The 19,184-nt window shown below is 52.2% G+C and overlaps 7 protein-coding genes across 7 annotated transcripts; 4 read left to right on the top strand and 3 right to left on the bottom strand.

Annotated features, from left to right (window-relative positions):
* Nucleotides 1–4: 4 nt before the first annotated feature.
* Nucleotides 5–1,038, bottom strand: BU24DRAFT_161732 (ClpP/crotonase). Its single transcript, XM_033521384.1, has one exon. It carries the CDS (start codon nucleotides 855–857, stop codon nucleotides 54–56), a length of 804 nt encoding a protein of 267 aa, XP_033386222.1. The 5' UTR covers nucleotides 858–1,038; the 3' UTR covers nucleotides 5–53.
* A 516-nt stretch (nucleotides 1,039–1,554) lies between these two features.
* Nucleotides 1,555–4,040, top strand: BU24DRAFT_420941 (uncharacterized protein). The gene is made up of 4 exons (XM_033527597.1): nucleotides 1,555–1,818; nucleotides 1,978–2,697; nucleotides 2,751–2,888; nucleotides 2,943–4,040. The coding sequence occupies exons 1-4, from the start codon at nucleotides 1,771–1,773 to the stop codon at nucleotides 3,855–3,857; spliced, it is 1,821 nt and encodes a 606-aa protein (XP_033386221.1). The 5' UTR covers nucleotides 1,555–1,770; the 3' UTR covers nucleotides 3,858–4,040.
* An 806-nt stretch (nucleotides 4,041–4,846) lies between these two features.
* Nucleotides 4,847–6,350, top strand: BU24DRAFT_161708 (uncharacterized protein). The gene is made up of 3 exons (XM_033521383.1): nucleotides 4,847–5,501; nucleotides 5,585–6,120; nucleotides 6,179–6,350. The coding sequence occupies exons 1-3, from the start codon at nucleotides 5,128–5,130 to the stop codon at nucleotides 6,334–6,336; spliced, it is 1,068 nt and encodes a 355-aa protein (XP_033386220.1). The 5' UTR covers nucleotides 4,847–5,127; the 3' UTR covers nucleotides 6,337–6,350.
* Nucleotides 6,351–7,154: 804 nt separating this feature from the next.
* On the bottom strand, nucleotides 7,155–8,910 carry BU24DRAFT_420939 (uncharacterized protein). The gene is made up of 4 exons (XM_033527596.1): nucleotides 8,791–8,910; nucleotides 8,676–8,721; nucleotides 8,570–8,618; nucleotides 7,155–8,500 (listed from the first exon to the last, which is right to left on the bottom strand). The coding sequence occupies exons 1-4, from the start codon at nucleotides 8,798–8,800 to the stop codon at nucleotides 7,265–7,267; spliced, it is 1,341 nt and encodes a 446-aa protein (XP_033386219.1). The 5' UTR covers nucleotides 8,801–8,910; the 3' UTR covers nucleotides 7,155–7,264.
* Nucleotides 8,911–11,864: 2,954 nt separating this feature from the next.
* Nucleotides 11,865–13,002, top strand: BU24DRAFT_345795 (uncharacterized protein; the record flags this gene model as incomplete). Its single annotated transcript, XM_033523458.1, has 3 exons — nucleotides 11,865–11,947; nucleotides 12,007–12,451; nucleotides 12,508–13,002. The coding sequence occupies 3 exons, from the start codon at nucleotides 11,865–11,867 to the stop codon at nucleotides 13,000–13,002; spliced, it is 1,023 nt and encodes a 340-aa protein (XP_033386218.1).
* Nucleotides 13,003–14,527: 1,525 nt separating this feature from the next.
* BU24DRAFT_449457 (uncharacterized protein) lies at nucleotides 14,528–15,842 on the top strand. Its single transcript, XM_033530946.1, has 3 exons — nucleotides 14,528–14,943; nucleotides 15,069–15,168; nucleotides 15,268–15,842. Exons 1-3 carry the CDS (start codon nucleotides 14,875–14,877, stop codon nucleotides 15,666–15,668), a joined length of 570 nt encoding a protein of 189 aa, XP_033386217.1. The 5' UTR covers nucleotides 14,528–14,874; the 3' UTR covers nucleotides 15,669–15,842.
* A 403-nt stretch (nucleotides 15,843–16,245) lies between these two features.
* Nucleotides 16,246–18,745, bottom strand: BU24DRAFT_420935 (uncharacterized protein). The gene has a single exon (XM_033527595.1). The coding sequence runs from the start codon at nucleotides 18,637–18,639 to the stop codon at nucleotides 16,429–16,431; it is 2,211 nt and encodes a 736-aa protein (XP_033386216.1). The 5' UTR covers nucleotides 18,640–18,745; the 3' UTR covers nucleotides 16,246–16,428.
* Between the last annotated feature and the right edge of the window lie 439 nt (nucleotides 18,746–19,184).

Raw genomic sequence — 19,184 nt, 5'->3', positions numbered from 1 at the left:
TTAATAAAAGAAACGTTTCAATATCATTCTAGCTATCATGTATACTTCGATGCCTACAAATTACTTTTCAGCTTTCGCTTCTGTTCTTTCTCTATCTGGAACTGCTTCAGGGCTTGTCGCGATTCCTCCGACCCGTATCTTTCATTCTGCATAACATCGCATTCACGCTCATGCGCAGCCAAAAGCTCCTCACGATGCTGGTGTTTCATCAACCTTTTCGTAGCCCTTAACGCCCCTGGTGGAGATTGTGAAATCCTTCTTGCAATCGCCTGAACATGATCCAAGAAACCAGCTCCAGGCAGTATCTTGCTGACAAGACCTAATCGCTCAGCCTCCTCCGCCGAAACGCGATCGCCCGCAAGGAAAAGAAGAGCAGCTTTCTGGTGGCCCATGAGCTTTGTGAAAGAGTAGCTCGATGCGCCCTCGGTCGTCATCCCCCACTTGACGAAAGGCGTGAAGAAATATGCATCCGGAACCGAGTAAACAAGATCGAATAGCCCGAGACTGCTCACGCCAAATCCCGCTGCCGGACCATTCACCGCTGCAATCAGGATCTTCTCGGTACAGATGAGCGTCCTGCAGAGGGAGTCGAAGACGGAACCGCGTGCGAACGGCAAAGCTGGCACTGGTCCAGAGTCTACGAGCTCCATGCCTGTACAGTAGAATTTTCCCTCGCCTGTTTGGATGACGACGCGAATGTCTGGTTGCTGCTCGATCCATTCAAGCGCAGATGACCATTCTGATACCAGTGTTGGATGGCAGGAATTTCCGGAGTTTGGACGGTTGAGTTTTATGATCGCGACGTGGCCGGCTGCTAATAGCTCTACCTTCACGAACTGATAGGATGGTGGCTCCATGCTTCAATGGTAATGTGTATTCAATAGCGCCAATTTTGATTGATTCTGAAGTGACGACTCTAGTTGTGTTTGTCGAAAGTTGGCGCCGAGATATGCTCTGAGTGACTGAATACCTCCTAGTAGTTGTAGCTCCTCGATTACCGGAATAAATGTTGTCCGACGATTTGTCAGTACTTTGCACAGATGATGGAGTTCGCACTGTCAAGTTATATACGATATGTTGTCTTGTCATCTTCGGGGCACAGGCTGACATAATATCCAGCATAGAGTAAGTTCACTAGAGTCAGCAAATCGGTCCTTCAATTACCTCAATGACATGTCGCAGATCATTCAAATCTGTCGATATGTTATTCGAGTCTAGTGGCCATGTTATTTATTCAAGCCCAGATAAAATGACAACACTTGATTTTCAGATATAAGCATTGGAGCTATGCTTTACAACATGACATTTCACCTCCCAAACTGGCCATCGACCGCACCTGAATGGTATGAGCACAAAATGAATTTTCTAAGCATGTGACCTCGTTTTTCGACTATTATGTCAAGTCCTCTGTATATACTGCATTAAAATATGGCGTTGTGGATTTTTTTTAATTTTCTCTTGATTTGCTAGCATATTTGGCATAACATAAGCTAGCAATTTGTGTCCACATACTCCTACTTACAACTCTAGTCAGAAGGACCAAATTGTTTCGCCATTCTCTGGAACACATTGACTGCGATAGACATCTTCAGAGGACGTACCTATGCCATCCATCTGTTGAGTTCATCATACATCGAATACTCGAGATACCAAGCAGTTGCTAACCCCAATAGGCAATTCGTATAACTTGCATGTTGGCAGGATTCCGACGTCATCGTCCCTTTGTGCGACACAGACGTACATATCGCAATCAAAATCCGTCTAGTTGACATGACGCGGAAGGGAAAATGCGATGTATGTAGAGTCCGAAAAGTAAAGGTACGTTCGCTGCATGCCTGATCCAATTCCAATGGCCTGCGAGGCATCCTACCGCGACTTCCAAGCAAGTGGCGCTCGCTATGGATTACTAGTAGTTCAATATAGATACCGCATGCCACATGGTAGAAATACAACGTACATACTCGCTAACTTCCCTAGTGCGACGAAGGAAAACCCTCATGCGGGCCATGCCAACTGGGAAAGCGAACATGTAGCTACTATGGGAAGCCCAAACGTTCAGAGTTCAAATTCGTCGTCGAGGATCCGAATCAGTACACCAACTATGGGCGATCCAAAGTCGTCCCGATTGTCTATCCACTCACAGATGCTCCCGATGATGCGCAGTCTGGGCCGTCTTCAAGTCAAGATCCTGCAGGCGACGTGGAGGCTATCAATGAGGAGATCGACACTCGACTGGCTTCCATGTACGATGTAGAATTTCTGTCGAGATCAAGACTCTCAGCTACTGGATCAACTGAAAGTCCCGGCAGTGATAGACAAGTTCAGCGGTTAAGGAGTGTCTCTTCAATGCCATATCAATCCATCTCTCCACAGCCCTCGCCTGCAGGTACTAATCTCGCTACAAGATTCATACGGATCCTCTCACCACATGATCCCGCTTGCAACCCTTTCGTGGCGGAAGCGTCTTGGATTACCTCCATCCCCGGCCGCATTGGCTCCAGCACTGTGCTCGATTCCGCTATACAGTTCTCTCTCGACAGCTTGAATGCTCAGAAGAACCCCACGGCATCAAATGCCAAGGCGGCAAGACGCTCTAAGGGTAGAGCGATTGAAGTCTTGCGCAATCAAGTTCACGGCTCGTCGTCTGTGCCGCCTCTGAATGTAGTTCTGAGTATTATTTTACACATGTACGGAGAGGTGTGTGATCTTTTGTCCAGGAGGTCTGACTTGATGTTGACTATTTAATTAAGATGTTCCTAAACGATGGCAGTCTTCTTGGACTTTTCCAACATGGCGATGCAGCGACGAATCTACTGAGGTTAGGAGACGAGTCGTGGCGGGGGGATCCTGATTTCTGGAATGTCATTTTCACCGCTTACGAAGCAGAGGTATGTTTTGAATTAACAAGGTGTTCGATCATGGCAACTGATGTTGTTGGGTAGGTTGGCTCGGGACTCTACACAGACAGGCGTTCGAAGTACGATACTCCGTTCTTCCTCGCGGCTACGAACCCGCGTATAATTACACCAGATCTCAACCACCCGTCTGATGTTTTCCGCCTTACCAGTATGGCACTCATGCACGTCTGGATACAGATACCTCGACTTAACTGTCTCGTTCGCGACGCACGCGCCGGACCATTCAGCCTACGGAGGATAGCAGCCGCGATATCTCACGCAGAATCGCTATGGGAAGCCGAGCCATCAAAACTCATGGCTTCCTACCTCGCCGCCAACACCACAACCCGACACGTCCCTCCGTCCCAGGAAATCAACGACGTCGTGAGCACATCACTACATTTCGATTCGATTCAAGCACTCCGGCATCTTCTACGGTACTGGTTGGTCAGAAACCTACTCTGCGGACTCACGTTAGCACTGTACCAGTCGTTTCCCGCGCAAGCCACAGCTAGTCTGCTGCCGAGGCTAGACGACGTTCGAGAAATGGACGTCCGGGCGGCGCATTGCACTGCGCAGTCCGTCCCATGGGCACTAAGCGCGGGCTCCGCTGGGCTCGGCGCGCCCATGGTCCCATTCTGCGTGCATTCGCCGTTGGTAACGTCCACGTTGCCGTGGCTGAGGAAGACGAAACGGCTTCGAGAGGCGGCAAGGTTGGAGGAGGAAGGGTCGGAGAGAAGAGGGGTGATAGATGATGAGGCTGCGTCAATTCAGCGGGTTTTGGATTGGCTGTTGCATACGTGTGCGAAGGTGCAAGAGAGGTGGGGATTCCCGCGCATCTCGCAGACGGAGTGTGAAATCACAGAGGGTATTGTTACGGGGGGATTGATCTCGCCTGAGGTTGAGACATGGAGGCGAGTTCGGAGGAATAGGAAGAGAAGGGCGGATCAAGGTGTGTAGGGGAAGATTTGGGTGATGAAGAGAGGCATCGTGAGTCGTGAGTATGGACTTGACTTCCACTTGAGTAGTTATGTAGATAGTTTAGTTAGTGAGTCCTTCATTAGCAAGTGAACTGCAGGTAACATTCGATATTATAAAGTTTGGCGTTAAATGTAGGATAGTGGCTTGCGTAAAACTTCATAGAGCGTTATCATCGGAGATGAAGATATATGTTCATTCACAGAAGCAAAGAATGTTTTTAGGTGCAATTGACACTGACTTTCCAAAGACCGTTTCTGTGTGGAGTGAAATCGACATATCATGCAACGGCTTGGTGTAGTAAGTACTCGTCATTGTCACTGTCACGGTCGTTGTCAGTGTGTAATAACACGACGTGGGTGGATATAATAGGGGTTCAATGTTTGATGGGATCGGGTGATGCACTGAGTCGGCTGTACCTTGACTAGTCCGAAATAGTACTAATCTGGTTCCATCACCCTTGGCAGCACAGTTCTTCGCTTGATCACCAACCACCAGAGCTCCCACCCACCCGCATCCTACACTCCAGCCCATCCCAGCCCGTCCTATCCAGTCCACTCCAGAAAAAGCATCGCGCTCGTTCTGGATCTACCGGGGCTCCTCCTAATCCATCGTCATGCATTGCCTCCATTCACACCTTTAGCCAATTGCTGCTTGGCTGCGTCCCGATGGGCTGAATGTCTAGGCTGAATATGGAGATGGCGACACAGCAGCCTATTCGCGCCATGCCGTACAGGGACTCCACGTGTGGATTCCTCGAGCTGCTCTAAAGTTTATTGTGGTCATAGCTTTGCTACTGCGAGAGGAGAGGAGAAGCGAGAGGAAGAGAGGAGAGAGAAAGAGTCAGGTATCCGTGGAGAGTCGTTGATCGTTGTCCCTTCTTCCCTATCCTTTTCCGTTCATCCCGCTGTCGTTCGTATTAGCACGACCGTTGAGCTACTGCTGTGATTACTGTATCTCTCTCACACTCTCTCTTCTCTTTCATCTTCACCTACTTTCGTCTTACGTTTGTTTTGCCCGCGAGATACCCACCCATTATGCTATAGCGAACGAATCGAGCCCAATTGATCACGACCGTGACTGTGACCGTACCTGGAGGACGCACGCCGTCGAGCATGCGAGTGGGAGAAGGACCTCGCCATCCCGTACGATAGCCTTTTGGTCCAGAGAAGGAGAGACTCTCGCCGTCCATCCGTCTCTTGTTTATTGAGACTCCCAGCCATCTACCCATCACACCACCTTGGCTTCAACCATGGACTTCTGGAAGAGCAAGGCAGACAACGCGCCGGCCGCCAAACGGATATCAACACCAGCTGGCCAACGCCTATCCGTTATCCTTGAAAATGGCGATGCCGCAAATCGAACACGTGATCGAGCGTCGGTGCGAAAGAGCGGTATGCTAGCGACGTTTGGAGATGCGCCGCGAGAAAGCATTGAAGAGCAGAGTGGGAGCGGGTATTCGACGAGCGTGTGGTCGGACGGAGAGAAGCTGAGCCGGTTAAAAAATAACAAGCAGATTGCCAAACGGGGCGGCTGGAAACGACTGTTGGTTATTGTCGCAGTGGTGCTGGCATGCATCATTGCGCTGGCTGTAGGATTGGCTATAGGACTGAAAAAGAAGAAGAGGTACTTAGATTTTCTACGCTCGATGCATGCTCGGAGCATGCGTCGTGTCGTACTTGACATGAATTATTCTGACCAAGATGCAGCTCAAATGACGACTCCCAGCAACCCGCCGCAGCAGGCGCTTCATCGACCGCATCACCCGTCTCTCCATCCTCACTTCCTCCCAACTTCCCACAAGGCACATACAGCATGGTGACCTTCCTGGACACGGTGCAGACAAATTGCACATCGAACCCTGCGACATGGACATGCTACCCGTACACGGATTACAACACCTCACCTTCAAAGTCTCTCGCGACATTCAACTGGATAATAAGCTCTCCCTCATCAGGAAAATACCAAATCTCTTCCACCGACAACCCATTCAGCATATCCTTCAAGAACACCGACCTGGAGCTCCTGGACCAAGGAAAAGACACAGAGCGATACCGGTTCCAACTATCATCGACGAAGACTGTGAGCCCGAGTACCGGACTAACAAAGGACAACGAGGCCGCGAGCTGCGAGTTCCAAGGCACGAGTCTGCAAGCAGTCCTGTACACCAAGATGGCGAAGGGATACCCAGACGCATCCAAGGGCGAAAGCGACGGCAGCCCAAGCTATCCCGTCTGGCCATTCGGTAAGTTCCAACCCGCCCAGTCGCATGCTATATCAAAGCTAACATCCCCCCTCTATAGCCGTCCGCGTAGAACAATCCGTCGGCGGCGGCGAATCAATACCCTCGTGCAAGGCCAGCGGATCAGGAAACTCGATAACGGAAGGGCTGGAGCCCCAGGACGCCGGATCGCTCTGCTCGTGCCTATACAAGAACTGGCGGACGCCTTCGCCTTACTAATCTCTCCGGTCCTTCCACATCAACGGTCTTAATCCTTTTTTTTCTTCTTGTCGTATTTTGTCGTCGGAGCATCTATTAGCGTTTTTGGATATCTTGGATATAACAGTAATTGCACACTTTTTTCACCACCACCACTACCACCACAACAATCGTTCATACATTCATTCCCTATGTTTTCCCACACCATGTGATCTCTTGTAATAACTCCCAGAACCGAATTACCAGGCGTAACGGTCATAATCATACCCTCGTAGCCCAACCCAACCCAAGACGAATCCCTAAGTACCCTAAGTTATCATACTTACACTCGTAATAAACAGACATAGACACGACGAATCAAGTATCATTGTGAACACCGTTGACCTGCATCCCTGCTCCACTATCTCATAGCCCCCAGCACGTCCTGTATACATACGTACCCCCAAGAAGATTATCGTAGAATGCGAACACGGATACCATCATACATCGCCCCCTCCTCTATTCCATCACAGCACGAGAGTGTAGGACGGGAGCGGTTTCCTTCTTGCCCGACGCTTCTCCCTCCTGTTCTACAAGATCGGATTGATCGAATGTGTCTGTGTGTGTATGGTTTGACCCTTCGTATGTCTTTTTTTTCGGCGGGTGTCCTTTGGGTTGATAGGGCCAAGGACACATCATACTCAGCGATATCTCGTATCGTTCCCCGCTCTTTCGCTCTTACCCACTGGATACCATAGTACCAATCGTCAGACAACAGTCATATTGCAAAAAACGCACACAATCACTTGAGCCAAGCTAACAGAGCATGAGGTAGGTGTGGGGTGTGGGTTGTGCAGGGGGTATAATTATATATATGTATTTCTATCGAGTGGTATACTATGTTACTTTCTCTCTCGCTTTTGCACGGTGGCAGGTTCTGCGGTGCATGTTGAGACCATGTGAAGTTGAATTACTCCTCGTCGACGGCAGTCTTTTCCGGGGACTTGCTTGCAGCCTTGTCGGCGGAGGCTTCTTCTTCCTTAGCCTCGCCGTCGACGTCGTCCATTTCCTCGTCGTTGGTGTCTTCTTCTGCTTCCGCCTCTTTGTCGTCAGTGGCCGGGTTCGTAGACTGCGGCTGCGGCTGCGGTTGCGGACTCCTGCTACTCCTCTCGATGCTCGGCCTTCCGACCGCGCCCTCGATGTCCAGATGCACGGCGCCTGCCCTCTGCGGCCCCGTGTCCTCCATGCCAATGACCTCCGGGCCCCTCGCATGCGGCGCCTCGTCCTCGGCGTCGTCCTCGACAGTCCCGATAACAATGCCGACCCTGTCTTCGTCCTCGAGCTCCGCGTCGGTCGCGATCGGCCGGATCGGCGCGACGTGGTGCGGATTCGACAGCACGATGCCGGCCTCCTGCTCCTGGCGGAGGAGCTCGCCCTGCGTGACGGGCCCCGTGTAGGGCAGCGTCTCGCCGTCGGGGTGCGAGCTCGCGATCTGCTGTTGCTGCTGCTGGGCGATCTGGTGGGCTTGGGCTTGTTGGTTGGGGAGCATTCCGCCCATGACGGTGACGGTTTCGATGCGGCCTGCGCCGTTGGGGCCTTCGACCATCTCTGTGGACTCGGAGATGAGTTCGGTCTGCGAGCCGCGGGACTGGAGCCATGGGATTGGGGTGAGGAGGGCGCCGCCGAGGGATTCGTCGGAGCCGAGGGCGGAGCTTGTGGAGGGGGAGGTGGCGCCGTTGAGGAGGGTGGAGGAGGCGGATGGGAGGAGGGCTTGCGGGAGGGGGAAGGTGGTCGTTGGGGAGGAGACGGAGACGACGCGGTCGAGAGCGCGGAGGTAGGCGGGGAGGTAGCGGTAGTGGCGTTTGGGTTGGATGACGAGTTCTGCCAGCCGCTGGATCGTGTGCGGTGGGGATTTGGTGAAGTTGGAGGTGAGTTGCGTGCGGATGGAGGAGTAGAAGTTTACGCACTCGGAGGGTAGGGAGGAGGAGGTCGTGTTGTTGGCATTGGAGGGGGTTGATGTGAAGGCTGGAACTGGGGGACGCGGTGGTGTTGCGGGCGGCGCATTTTCTTTGTCGGCTGTTTCTGAAGTTTGGCTCGAGAATGCCGGTTGGATTTGAGGAGGTGGAGGTTGATTTTGGGCTGTGGCAGAGGGCGTGAGAGGGTCGGAAGGTGGTGAGGGCGGAGGTGGGAACTCGTTATGAATGATCTATATGGATGGTTGCATTAGATGGTTTGGCGCAAGCGACATGGGGGCAGGACGTGTGGGTGTAATCACCTCATCTAGTCGGTCGAGTATGTATTGGAATGCCTTTGGCCAGTCTTCACTGCATTGAGGGGTTAGAATGAGGTTATGAGTGACGGGTTGAGGGTGGGGTACATACACCTCCAGAGTGCCATTGTCGGCGGCGGTCTGTAGGATACTCTCAGCTGCGGCGTAGGTCAGTATGGAGGAGAGCAAGGAGCCAGAGGGTGACGATTGAATGGAGGAAGACGTACTGGAGGCCATGGTCGAGTTGACGAGGCCGAGAGATGGAGATTGTGGGGGGTTGTTGACCGAGGCGCAAAAGGTAGATTGTTTGTTAGCTTGGAGTTGAAGGTACGAGTAGAGAGACGTCGATGGTTTGGAGATGGGGAGGGGAGGATCCTCGGCGGAAGTTGTTCCGGGTCACCAGCCACAGTTGACCACCCATTTCACATCCACCGTCCACGATTTACAGGTTTACAGTCTACAATCCATCGTCCAGACTCCACAGTCTCCTGTGTGCAATCTACGAAGACTCCAATTGACTGATCAGCACGCTCCGTCCGTCGAAACACCGCGCCACATGACTGCGTCCGTGATTCTCTCACTCGTTGCACGTGCCCGTATAGGAAGCTCGACGGAGACGGGAAGTCGGCATTGCGCCACAGCTGGTGGAGATTACAAGTACTCGTACCTGGGAACGAGCCACTACCGGGTAACTAGAGTAACTAGAGTAACTAGAGTAACTAGAGTAACTAGAGTAGGGGGTAGTGAGGGGAAACAAAAAAAGAAGAACGATGGTGCGGAAGTTGAAACAACGGGAGGGGGGGGGGTTGATTCACTCATTACCACCACGTGCTGCTTCAATGGAGGAAACCGAATGTGGAGATTGTAGGTACGATACGTTGCTGTGTTTACATTTAGACATAACTATAGAGATAGTGTCGAGTAAGAAGGAATTAATTGTATTCTAATAGATGTGCAGTGTACCTAGCTAGTTATGTTTCTTTTTCTATCTAGGTAGACAACGAGGAGGTCGACAGAGACAATCATCGAAATGGGCTCACTCGTTCAACCACTATTCAAGATAACCGGTACCTCGTAGGCAATCGTATCTCCTGCTCGTACTCAGTACAGTCTGTAGTGCATCGGAGATTGTTTGCTAGAAGACGGGAGGGAATGGGGCGGTGCAGGGAGAAAAGACTGCGCCACCGCGAAAGGACAAATTTGACCAGGTGTAGCGACGGACTGCAAATCCCATTGGAAGATTGTCGTCATCAGCAGGCATGCATGCACCCACATTGATGATTGCACGATGAGGAGGTCGGAATTGATTGATTGATTGATCGTCGAGTGGATGGTCTGCCATTACCCGAACGAATGGCACTTGTGAGGGCTGTGATGGATGTGATGGCAGGTCAACTGACGTCTTTTCACACGTGAGGGATTTCTCCTTTCATGTTCCTCGGTATGTACTGTATACTGTATGTACACTGTACGGAGTATTCTGCATCGTCATAGTCGTAGGTAGACGCAGTGACAGTAATGATAACAATACTACATCGATGAACATCTCTCCTATAGAGCGCAAGAACTTTCCATATGCGGGAGAGCAACCGTGGGACAGTATTATAGAGCCAGCCCTATTTGAAGGGAACTGACTAGGGAGTGGTCGGTCGGTCCACTGGTTCCAGGAGTCAGGGCAGGTCAAGTAATAGTTAGTTGGGTCAAGAGTAGTAAGTAAGGATAAGACTGGGACTGGGACTGGGACTGGAACTGGACTTTTCTGGTGTTTCTTTTTATAGTCGGACGCTGGGACACCCAGTGAACGGCTCTCCTTTTACTCTTGTGCTCTGTCTACTACAATACTGTGGTTATACCGTGTAGAGTATCGTTATTGTTTGTCAAGATTGGTTCTGTCACTTCTCTGCCCATATACATCAATTGTATCACCACATACACACAGTATACAGACAGTAGTTGTCATACTCTTCTATTCTGTACAGCCTCATTCAAGTACTCTGTACATCTATTACCTGTAAGTATCCGTCCCCAAGCCCAAGAACAAAGCCCCCCCAGCCCAGCCCAGCCCAGCCAGCCCAGCCAGTCCAGTCAAGCCAAACATTCTCAGCTCAGCTGTCTCCCTTCTTGAGTCCTTATTACTGTATTCTCATTACCTTACCTATTCCCAAGTCCTTTGATGCTCATAACCTATTTTACCTATCCAATCCCTCCTTCTCCTCCTTTCCTTCTTTTCCCTCCATCTTCAACCATCCTTCCCCCTCCTGGATGATTGTTTTGCGAAGTATTATAATACAAGAAGCAACCATCTACGGGGTACACTACTAGTTGGGAGGACCTGCCTAGTAGGAGTACGAGGATACTCGTTGTTAGTTGTTAGTTGTTAGTTGGGGAGGAGAGTCGACTTTCTCCGCTCACCAACTAAACTCCTTCCCTCCCTCACCCACTTGCGCATACGCGGCTGGGGCCTTATTCACTCAACGCAACCCTTTTCTTCCTTCTTCTCCATCCTTTCTCTCTTCGCTCTTCCACCACACATTATCGTTACAATCACCACTATCGCTTACCGCTCCACCACTCGCTCACTTCGCTCACTTTCCGCGCAAATCATCAGACCACTCTTCTTCGCATTCCGCCAGAGCCAAGCTTCGCCTCCGTTTCAGATCCAACTGTTCATTGCTGCTCGTTGCTGCTGCTGCTGCTCCTCCCGCGACAACACACACCTACGCACATAGAAACCTCCCACCAATTCCTCAACCCCAGCCGTTTCACCTTCCTCCCTTCCGGCTTCCCTGGCCTCTTGCCTTCCTGCGACGCATCATCGCCAATACCATTCAGCTGCCTCACACTGGTCTCACTCCTCGCTGCTCTCCACATCCTCCATCCATCCATAACAACCCACCCGCATCCCGCATCCCACAACCCTATCCCCATACCTATCCCGACCGACCGTTTGTTGTCGTCGTCGTCGTCGCCGCCGTCGTAACCTTCGTCGTCGCGCGTCGCAATCCAACAAACGTCTTGAGCTGCCAGTTCTCGTCGTTCACTTCGACCGCGCACTCACTCTCCGCTCCGCTACCTCTCTTCAGCCGCCATCTCGCGGCTGTCACCCGTTGCCAAAATTACTCACCACGAGTCACGAGCATCCCTCCTCGGAGGCCAGCCTATGGACCGCAACTTTCAGCCTTACGAAAACAACACATACAACAACTACCAACCACAATCATACGAACCGCAACCCGGCGGATACCACCATCGCGAGGGCTTCCCTACACAACTCCCACCACCCGTCCGACGGACTCCCAGAATGTACATTCCACAGTCAAAATGGACCTGGGCATTCATGCTCATCTCCCTCCTCCAGGCCATCGTTGCTCTCGGCCTCGAAGCGTATGTTTGCTCCCGTATCTCCCCAAAATCTCCAAAGATTCTCTACTGACATGCACCAGGTACGTCTTCGGTCGATTCCAGAACAGTCTGCGAGAAAACATACCGAACCAACACAATGAAACCCGCACCATCCCCACATACCTCGCAGTTTTCATGTTCGGATACATCTACCAGATCATACTCGTATACGACGCCTTGCGCATGAAGAACACCATTCAAGTCATCGGACTCGTTCTCTACAACATCGGCATCTTGATCTACGCCGCCATCCAGATGGACCAGATCAAGGACGCCGTGCAGTACCTCGACAAGCAGACCTTCATCACCGACCATCTCTTCTGGCAGCAGGTGAGGGGCATCTTGATCGCCCTCCCCATCCTGATGGCTGCCGGCACTCTAGCTCTGGCCTTCGTCGCCTGGAAGCTTTACGACGAGTTCGCATGGACCATCTACAAGCACATCAGTGCCGATCTGCGCCTGAAGAGGAGATATCTGACGTACCAGGTAAGTTTCCCGTCGCGACCGATCTACAGCAAGGCCGCATCACTCATCAGTTCTAGATTTACATCGCCCTCCTCAAGTTCGACTTCTTTTTCTTCCTCGCCTTCACGGTCCAGTTCCTGGTCGTGGTCGAGAACACATCTACCGTCGAACTGGCATTGACCGCCGCCGCCCTCGCCATCACCTTCGTCTTCCTCATCCTCGCCGCCTACTGGGTCCGCCGGGAGTCCGTTGCCGGAATGATCGTCATCATCATCATCTACTTCATCGCGCTCGCCTACTTCCTGTTCAAGCTCATCCGAATGTACGCCGCCGACAAGGAGCGACTCCTGGACTACATGCCTGCCAGGAAGAGTTTGACCAGTTTCGCCGTGCTCACGATCCTCCTGGTTATCGTCACCATCGTCATCGCATGCATCTGCACGCACAACTTCAACAAGGGCCTGAAACCCCACGTGAACAGCAAGAAGGCCAGTGCAACCAAGGGCGCAAATGGCACCGAGATGCCCTATGTGAGCGGCCCTCAACCGAGCCAAAGGATGGAGATTGATTAAAGAAGAGACGAGAGGAAGAGAGAAGAGAAGAATAATCAACCATGTCAAAACCAATTTCATGTCTATTACCCCATTTTTTCAAAAACTCGCACGATGACTACCCACCTTTCTCCGTCCTGGACCTGCGTCTCTTCTTTTCTTTTTCCACTGGGGTTTCTGGTTGTTCTGTCTGCGTTTTGCGTTGCATTTGCCCTGGATGGACGGCTTTGGGATTCGGTTCTTGGGTACGGGTTCGTTCACACACACCGAACGACACACAACCCAGGGGGGGCTCATGGCGTTATATATCTATCTTGCGGGGTGACACAACTGATGGAGGTCTTATCAGCGTGTCCCCTCGCTTTTTCTCTCTGAAACTATTAAAGAAATTTCCCCCACCTTTCATCCCGGTGGCCTGGAATCCCGTGTCATACTCTTTATATATACCGCGATGGGGACAATGATGCTTGGACATCCTTGGGATGGGATTGATTGATCGAGAACGGGGCAATAGTACCCAAGCGGCTGTACGCTTTTCTTTGAAGCATCTTCAATGCACGATCTCGAGTTTGAATAAAAAGGAAGAAGGAAGGAAGGAATACCCCCACACACCACGAATGGAACAAGTTTTTTTTTTATACTATAACTAGATTTCGTATCATCAATGAACGACTTTACTTTACTCTACTCTACTGCTGAACTTCATAAACGTGTCTCTTCACTCTACTTATGCAAAGCAAAGCCCCGCGTGACAGAGCATTGAGATTAGGGGAATTGAGGATATGAATGTAACACAGTGGAGTGTATACGCACGCTGGAGCTACCTGCATATCTACAGGAGAACTAAAGCATAACCGAAATGTTAATACTTCTACTTCCTACGTCCTACTCAATCGCTAGACAAGTAGATAAGTACATTGACATCTAGTAGAGAGCTACGTCCTCGAACCCGGCCCTCGAGAGTCCGCGAGTGTTTTCAAGTCAACACATATATCACGGTTCCGCCATCTCTAGCAGAATACCACGACATAAAGTGATTCGAGGTGAGAAATAGTAGTAACTACTTGTGTATTTACTTCCTACTGTCTATTATCTAGGAACCAAGGTATGTAGGCGTAGTAAGTAGTAGTGTATCGTAGATTGTTAGTAATGATTAACGTATAACATGTCAAATAGGGAAACCTGTGGAGAGCTGCGGAGATGCCTTTTTTGGAAAGTGCCGTGTATATCCAGGTCAGCGCTCTAGAAACATGGACTCCGTCGATTCACTGGCGAAAGGTACACGAAAACTCGACGTGTCGTTCAAGGGTCCAGACCTTTTTTTTAACAATCACCACCTACACAATACAATCTTAACTGTTGTGGAGAGTGCAAAAAGGACCCTCGTTACGAACACAGTATCTCCGCCCCAGCTAGCATCACCACCCCCCCCTGCTTACTCAAATGCCCTGACAAGGGTCCCCATTGGGTTTGGCGGGCCCGACCCACTTTCACAACTACATCATCGGGTTTTTTTGGGGGTGCTGGTGGTGGAGGTGGTGGAGGTGGTGGGTGAATAAAGGTGTGACGACAATTCCTCGATCGCTTTTCCTCCTCTTCTTGCTCTTCCACTTCTGCTGCTGCTACTTAGGCGCGTATCTGGGTCGTGCTGTTCTGCGACTTTTTAACAACTTTTACGATTCCTACATCATAGTAGTGAAAGACTCGAGGGATCAACTCGAAGCGCACACGGATAGCGAGCCGATTGATCTGCAGTTTGCGAAGTGAAGCGATAACGAACGTCTGTTTACCACAACCCACTTCCGCCCTCGACACACCCTTCAATCCTCAAGAAAAGGACACGGATCAAGAGATATCGGAAGACAGACGATATACATACGCACATACATCACCATGGCGTTCCGATGGTACCAGGCGAAACTTCGCACCGCGCCTCTGTTGACGCAGGCGACTACTACTGCTGTATGTTCCTCCACCCACCTTTCCCCCTACTCTACCCTGGATTGCTTCTTCTTTGCTTGTTTTGTTTTGTTTTGGAGGCATTGAGGCGAATTGCGAAAGAGCGATGGACTGACGATATGGCGTAGGTTCTCTTCGGCCTCGGCGACGTGCTATCGCAGCACGCGGTGGAGAAAGTCGAGAAGCATAGTTATGCGCGGACAGGACGCATGGCGTTGTACGGCGGTGGTACGTCTCCTCCCTCCCTCCTCTCCCTCATTACCCTCCCCTCGACATCTAGCATCAACCCCCAATCCGCAGATCGCTAACGCAACACCCCCCCTCCAGCCGTCTTCGGACCCGCCGCAACAAAATGGTACCAATTCCTCGCCTCGCGCGTCAACCTGTCCACCACGAACCGCACCATCGCCGCCCGCGTCGCCTGCGACCAATTCCTCTTCGCGCCGACCAACATGGCGTTCTTCCTGTCCTCGATGGCGTACCTCGAGGGCTCGTCCCCCGCCGAGAAACTCAAGAAGGCGTATGTGCCCGGCATGCTGAATAACTTCCTACTGTGGCCGGGCGTGCAGGCGGTGAATTTCAAGTTCGTGCCGTTGGAGCATCGGGTGCTGGTTGTGAATTGTGTGGCGCTGGGGTGGAATTGCTACTTGAGTTATTTGAATAGTGGGGGTGGGGAGAGGCCTGAGGTGGAGGAGAAGGTGGTGGAGAAGGTGGAGGGGAAGCTGTAGGGGGTTTGTCGTGGGATGTAGTTCTCGAGGGGAGGTTTTTTCGTTCTCTGAGCATTGAATGGGGCATGTATGAATGGACGGGATGGACGTAGAGATATGTGATCAACAGCTTCCTTAGCCATGGCGGCGGTATGTGGTCGATGCTGATAGAAACACAAATACACTAGTATTCACCTTTCTTACATCTACACAGGCCCGTTGTAGCATGCTAATCAAGACACACCACAGGAGCAGATGGATCACCGCCAGCTGTACATCCGTACGCAGCCATACATCTATCAATCAAATGCCTGGGGACGGGAAGGCTCTGTGGCGTGTAGGTAGTTGAACCTTATGGTGTTAGATTGCATATAATTGATCCTGGGTACTCTCATGTTGGGAGACGGACACCGTTGAAGCTCCTCCATGCTGTAAAGACGAATCTAAGTCATTCTCCCAAACTCACAGCCAACAATGTCATCAAAGCATGTCAATATTACGTCCCTCCCATCCTCCCATCCTACGTAATGCCATCACAATAATCACAACATAACGCACCCTCAAAAAGTACACATCAGGAGTAATGATTATAGATTTGCTATACTCTATCTACTCTACCACCACCGGTAGTCATGCTCGTGTGGTTTGTGCTGTGGGGGGTATCCAAAAAACCGGAGAAAAGACAATCGCAATCGCGATCCCAAAAACGTAAACGCGTCAAACGTAAGAATGCGAGAAAATGTGAGAAAAATGCTAGATCAATCGCGCCGGGTGTTTACATTCACGTCGTCGTCGTCGTCGTCGCCGCCGCTCTCTCCTCGAGCGCCTCGCCCAGCGCATCGGCGTCGACTTCGTCCGCCGTGACGACGACCTTTGTGGGGGTCTCGGGGATGTCGAAGAAGCCCCATATCGGGCCGGACTGGTTGACGCCTGAGGGTCGGAGACGCGGGGGCGCGGGGTCCTTTTTCTTCTGCGCCGCCGCCGCCGTCGTTGCGTCAGTCTTCTTCGAAGCGCTGGACGAGCTTTGCACGGTTTGTGCGGACTGGGAGGAGGCGGAGGATTCGGGGCGAGGGGAGAGGGGTGAGGGCGATGTGGGTGCGGGCGTGGCACCCCATTTGCCGAAGACCCAGCCGCCGACTTTCTTGCCGAGGGCGACGCCGGTGTAGGAGGAGGAGGGAGAGGGGGTTTGCTTGCTGGCGGAGGTGCTGCGTTTCTGGGCGACCATCGAGCCGTAGAGGAGGGAGCGCGTGTCGAGGCGTCCTGGGCGGGAGGTTGACATTCGGGCGGAGGCGGTGGCGGTCCAGGGGGTGAGTTCTGGTTCGATGGATGAGGAGGCTGGGGCGTGGCTTGCGAAGCGAGGGGAGGAGGAGAGGAGGAGTTGCGCGGGGCGGGACTGGAGGGTGTGGATGTCCATGCCGGAGATTGATATTAGGGATTCGTGGGATGCGGCGCGGCGGATTGTAGGGCGAGATGGAGTGGCGTCGAAGTCGATGCCTAGGTCGAGGTCTTGTGCAGGTGAAGGGGTGGCTATGACGGAGTCGTCGTCGTGGGTCACTTCTTCGATTCTACTCTCTTCGTCTTCTTCGGGTATCGTGGAATGTAGAGATGGAGATAAAGTGAATATGTCGTTGGATAGTGAATGTGCGGGACTGACTGCTGAGATTACAGCCGTGGCGCTTGATTTTGTCGTAAGAGCAATAGGTGACGATACGCTGCGGATGGTAGCCAAACTGGGCGGCTTTAGACTTTGCGACGTGCGTCGTTTGTGGCGGACCAGGCCGTCTGAATTCTCTGCGTACTTTGAAGGCTCGAACATGGGAGACGCAGGATTGACGCTGTCCGATGGACTTGTCGGCCGTGATGAATCGTACGCTGCATCACTAAAGACTCGGTCGTAAATCGAGTCCCGATGTGACACAGATAGTGGTGACCCCGGTAATGAAGGTGGACACAGCGTGGTGGCATTCGACCACCTGTTCGGGTTCGGAGGCACAGAAACGGCTGTCTGTGACAGAATGGCTGCAGGCGCTGACGGCTCTTGCAGTGCTGGAGGCATAAAGTGCCCCGGAGTAAGGCTATACCGCTTTTTCTTTGGACGACGCGGCGCTTGAGCCTTTGGCGGCTCTTTCTTTGGAGGCGGACCATGGTAATGATGATGGATGTGCAATTCCTGATTGAAGATCGTTTCATTACCCAATTCCTTCTGCAGACTCGTGGCTGTCGCTACTGGATTGCTGGAATGTTCCAATACTGGCGATACCGGTTGGTGAGCTCGGAGCTGATCTCTCAGTCGTTCCACCTCCTCATTCGAAGTTGTGAGCATATCGCGAAGTTCCAGAATTCCATGTTGTAGATTAGCGTTGTCGAGCAGAATGTCCTTGACGAAGTGCGACACGACGTTCGTCCCGGGTTTTTCCTGTTGTCCTGCTTTTGCTTTCAATCTGCCCGCTGCTGTTGCCAGTTCCTGGTCCACCGCCATGCGCCGTTCCATACGCGCCACGATCTCCACATGCCGCTCCCGTTCTTCCTTGGCTTCTTTCTCGATGCGGTCGATTTGGTCTTGGAGATCTCCTATGGTCTTTTCTGCCCTGCGCCACCTTTGGATAGCCGTACGTTCGTCGCCAACCTTGTCGTCCAGCGTTCCCTGCAGTGACACCTGCTCCCGTTCCAGCTCAATCAGTTGGCGTTCTAGCATCTGCGTGCGGGCAGCAAGCGACGACAGACGCTGGATCTCGTCTTCGGTGGAGTGAAGGGTATCAGTCAAGGCCTTGATCTGCGCATCCGAGTCTGCGACAGCACCGTTGAGGTGCTCGAGCTGGTCGAGGAGGTCCCGGTTCGCCTTAATGGTCTGCGCATTCTTGTCCTCCAACTCCCGCTTCTCCCTTTCCAGATTCTCAATGGTGCGGAGCATGTTGTGGCGCTCGCGCTCCGAGTCGGCGACGTAGCTCTCATGGCGGACGAGCAGTGCCTGCAAGGTGAAGGTTAGCGACATGGCGTCTTCAATTATGCGAGCGGGCTCTAGACGAGCGTCGCGAACTACGGAAGAGTGTCGATGGGGGCATGTTATGTCATACCTGACCCAGTTGGGCAGCCTTTAAGACATCACGTTCGAGACCATCGAGCTGCGCGTTGTTGTGTGCGAGGAAGACACATTCTGGGGAGCCACAGCAACATCGTGGAATGCTGTTATTGTTGACATTGGATTGGCTGGAGGAGGGGGTGCGATGGTCCATGGCTGTCGGGATATTAAGCGTGCGGGGCAGCCGACACGCGTGGAGAAGTCCAGGTCGGTTCTGGTAAGGTTATGGCGAGCGAGGGAGGAGAGGGAGGGCGAGGGTGAGGGAGAGAATATGTGAGGGGAGATATGGTCCACGATGCAGCAACGGAGGCGACGGCGGTGAGTGGCATCCTTTGGGACGAGACGACGTGTAGATGGACCTTTTTCTTATCGATAGTAGTACATGTCCGTGTAAGTAAGTGTAGGTGCGTGAGTGGAGTCGAGGAGTATGTGTTGTTGGGTTGTGAAAGTGTGTATGA

This window comes from Aaosphaeria arxii (genome assembly GCF_010015735.1).
Source record: "Aaosphaeria arxii CBS 175.79 unplaced genomic scaffold BU24scaffold_3, whole genome shotgun sequence".
NCBI classification, from domain to species: domain Eukaryota; kingdom Fungi; phylum Ascomycota; class Dothideomycetes; order Pleosporales; genus Aaosphaeria; species Aaosphaeria arxii.
Note: the sequence above shows the minus strand (reverse complement) of the source record. Positions and strands in the feature narration are given on the sequence as shown.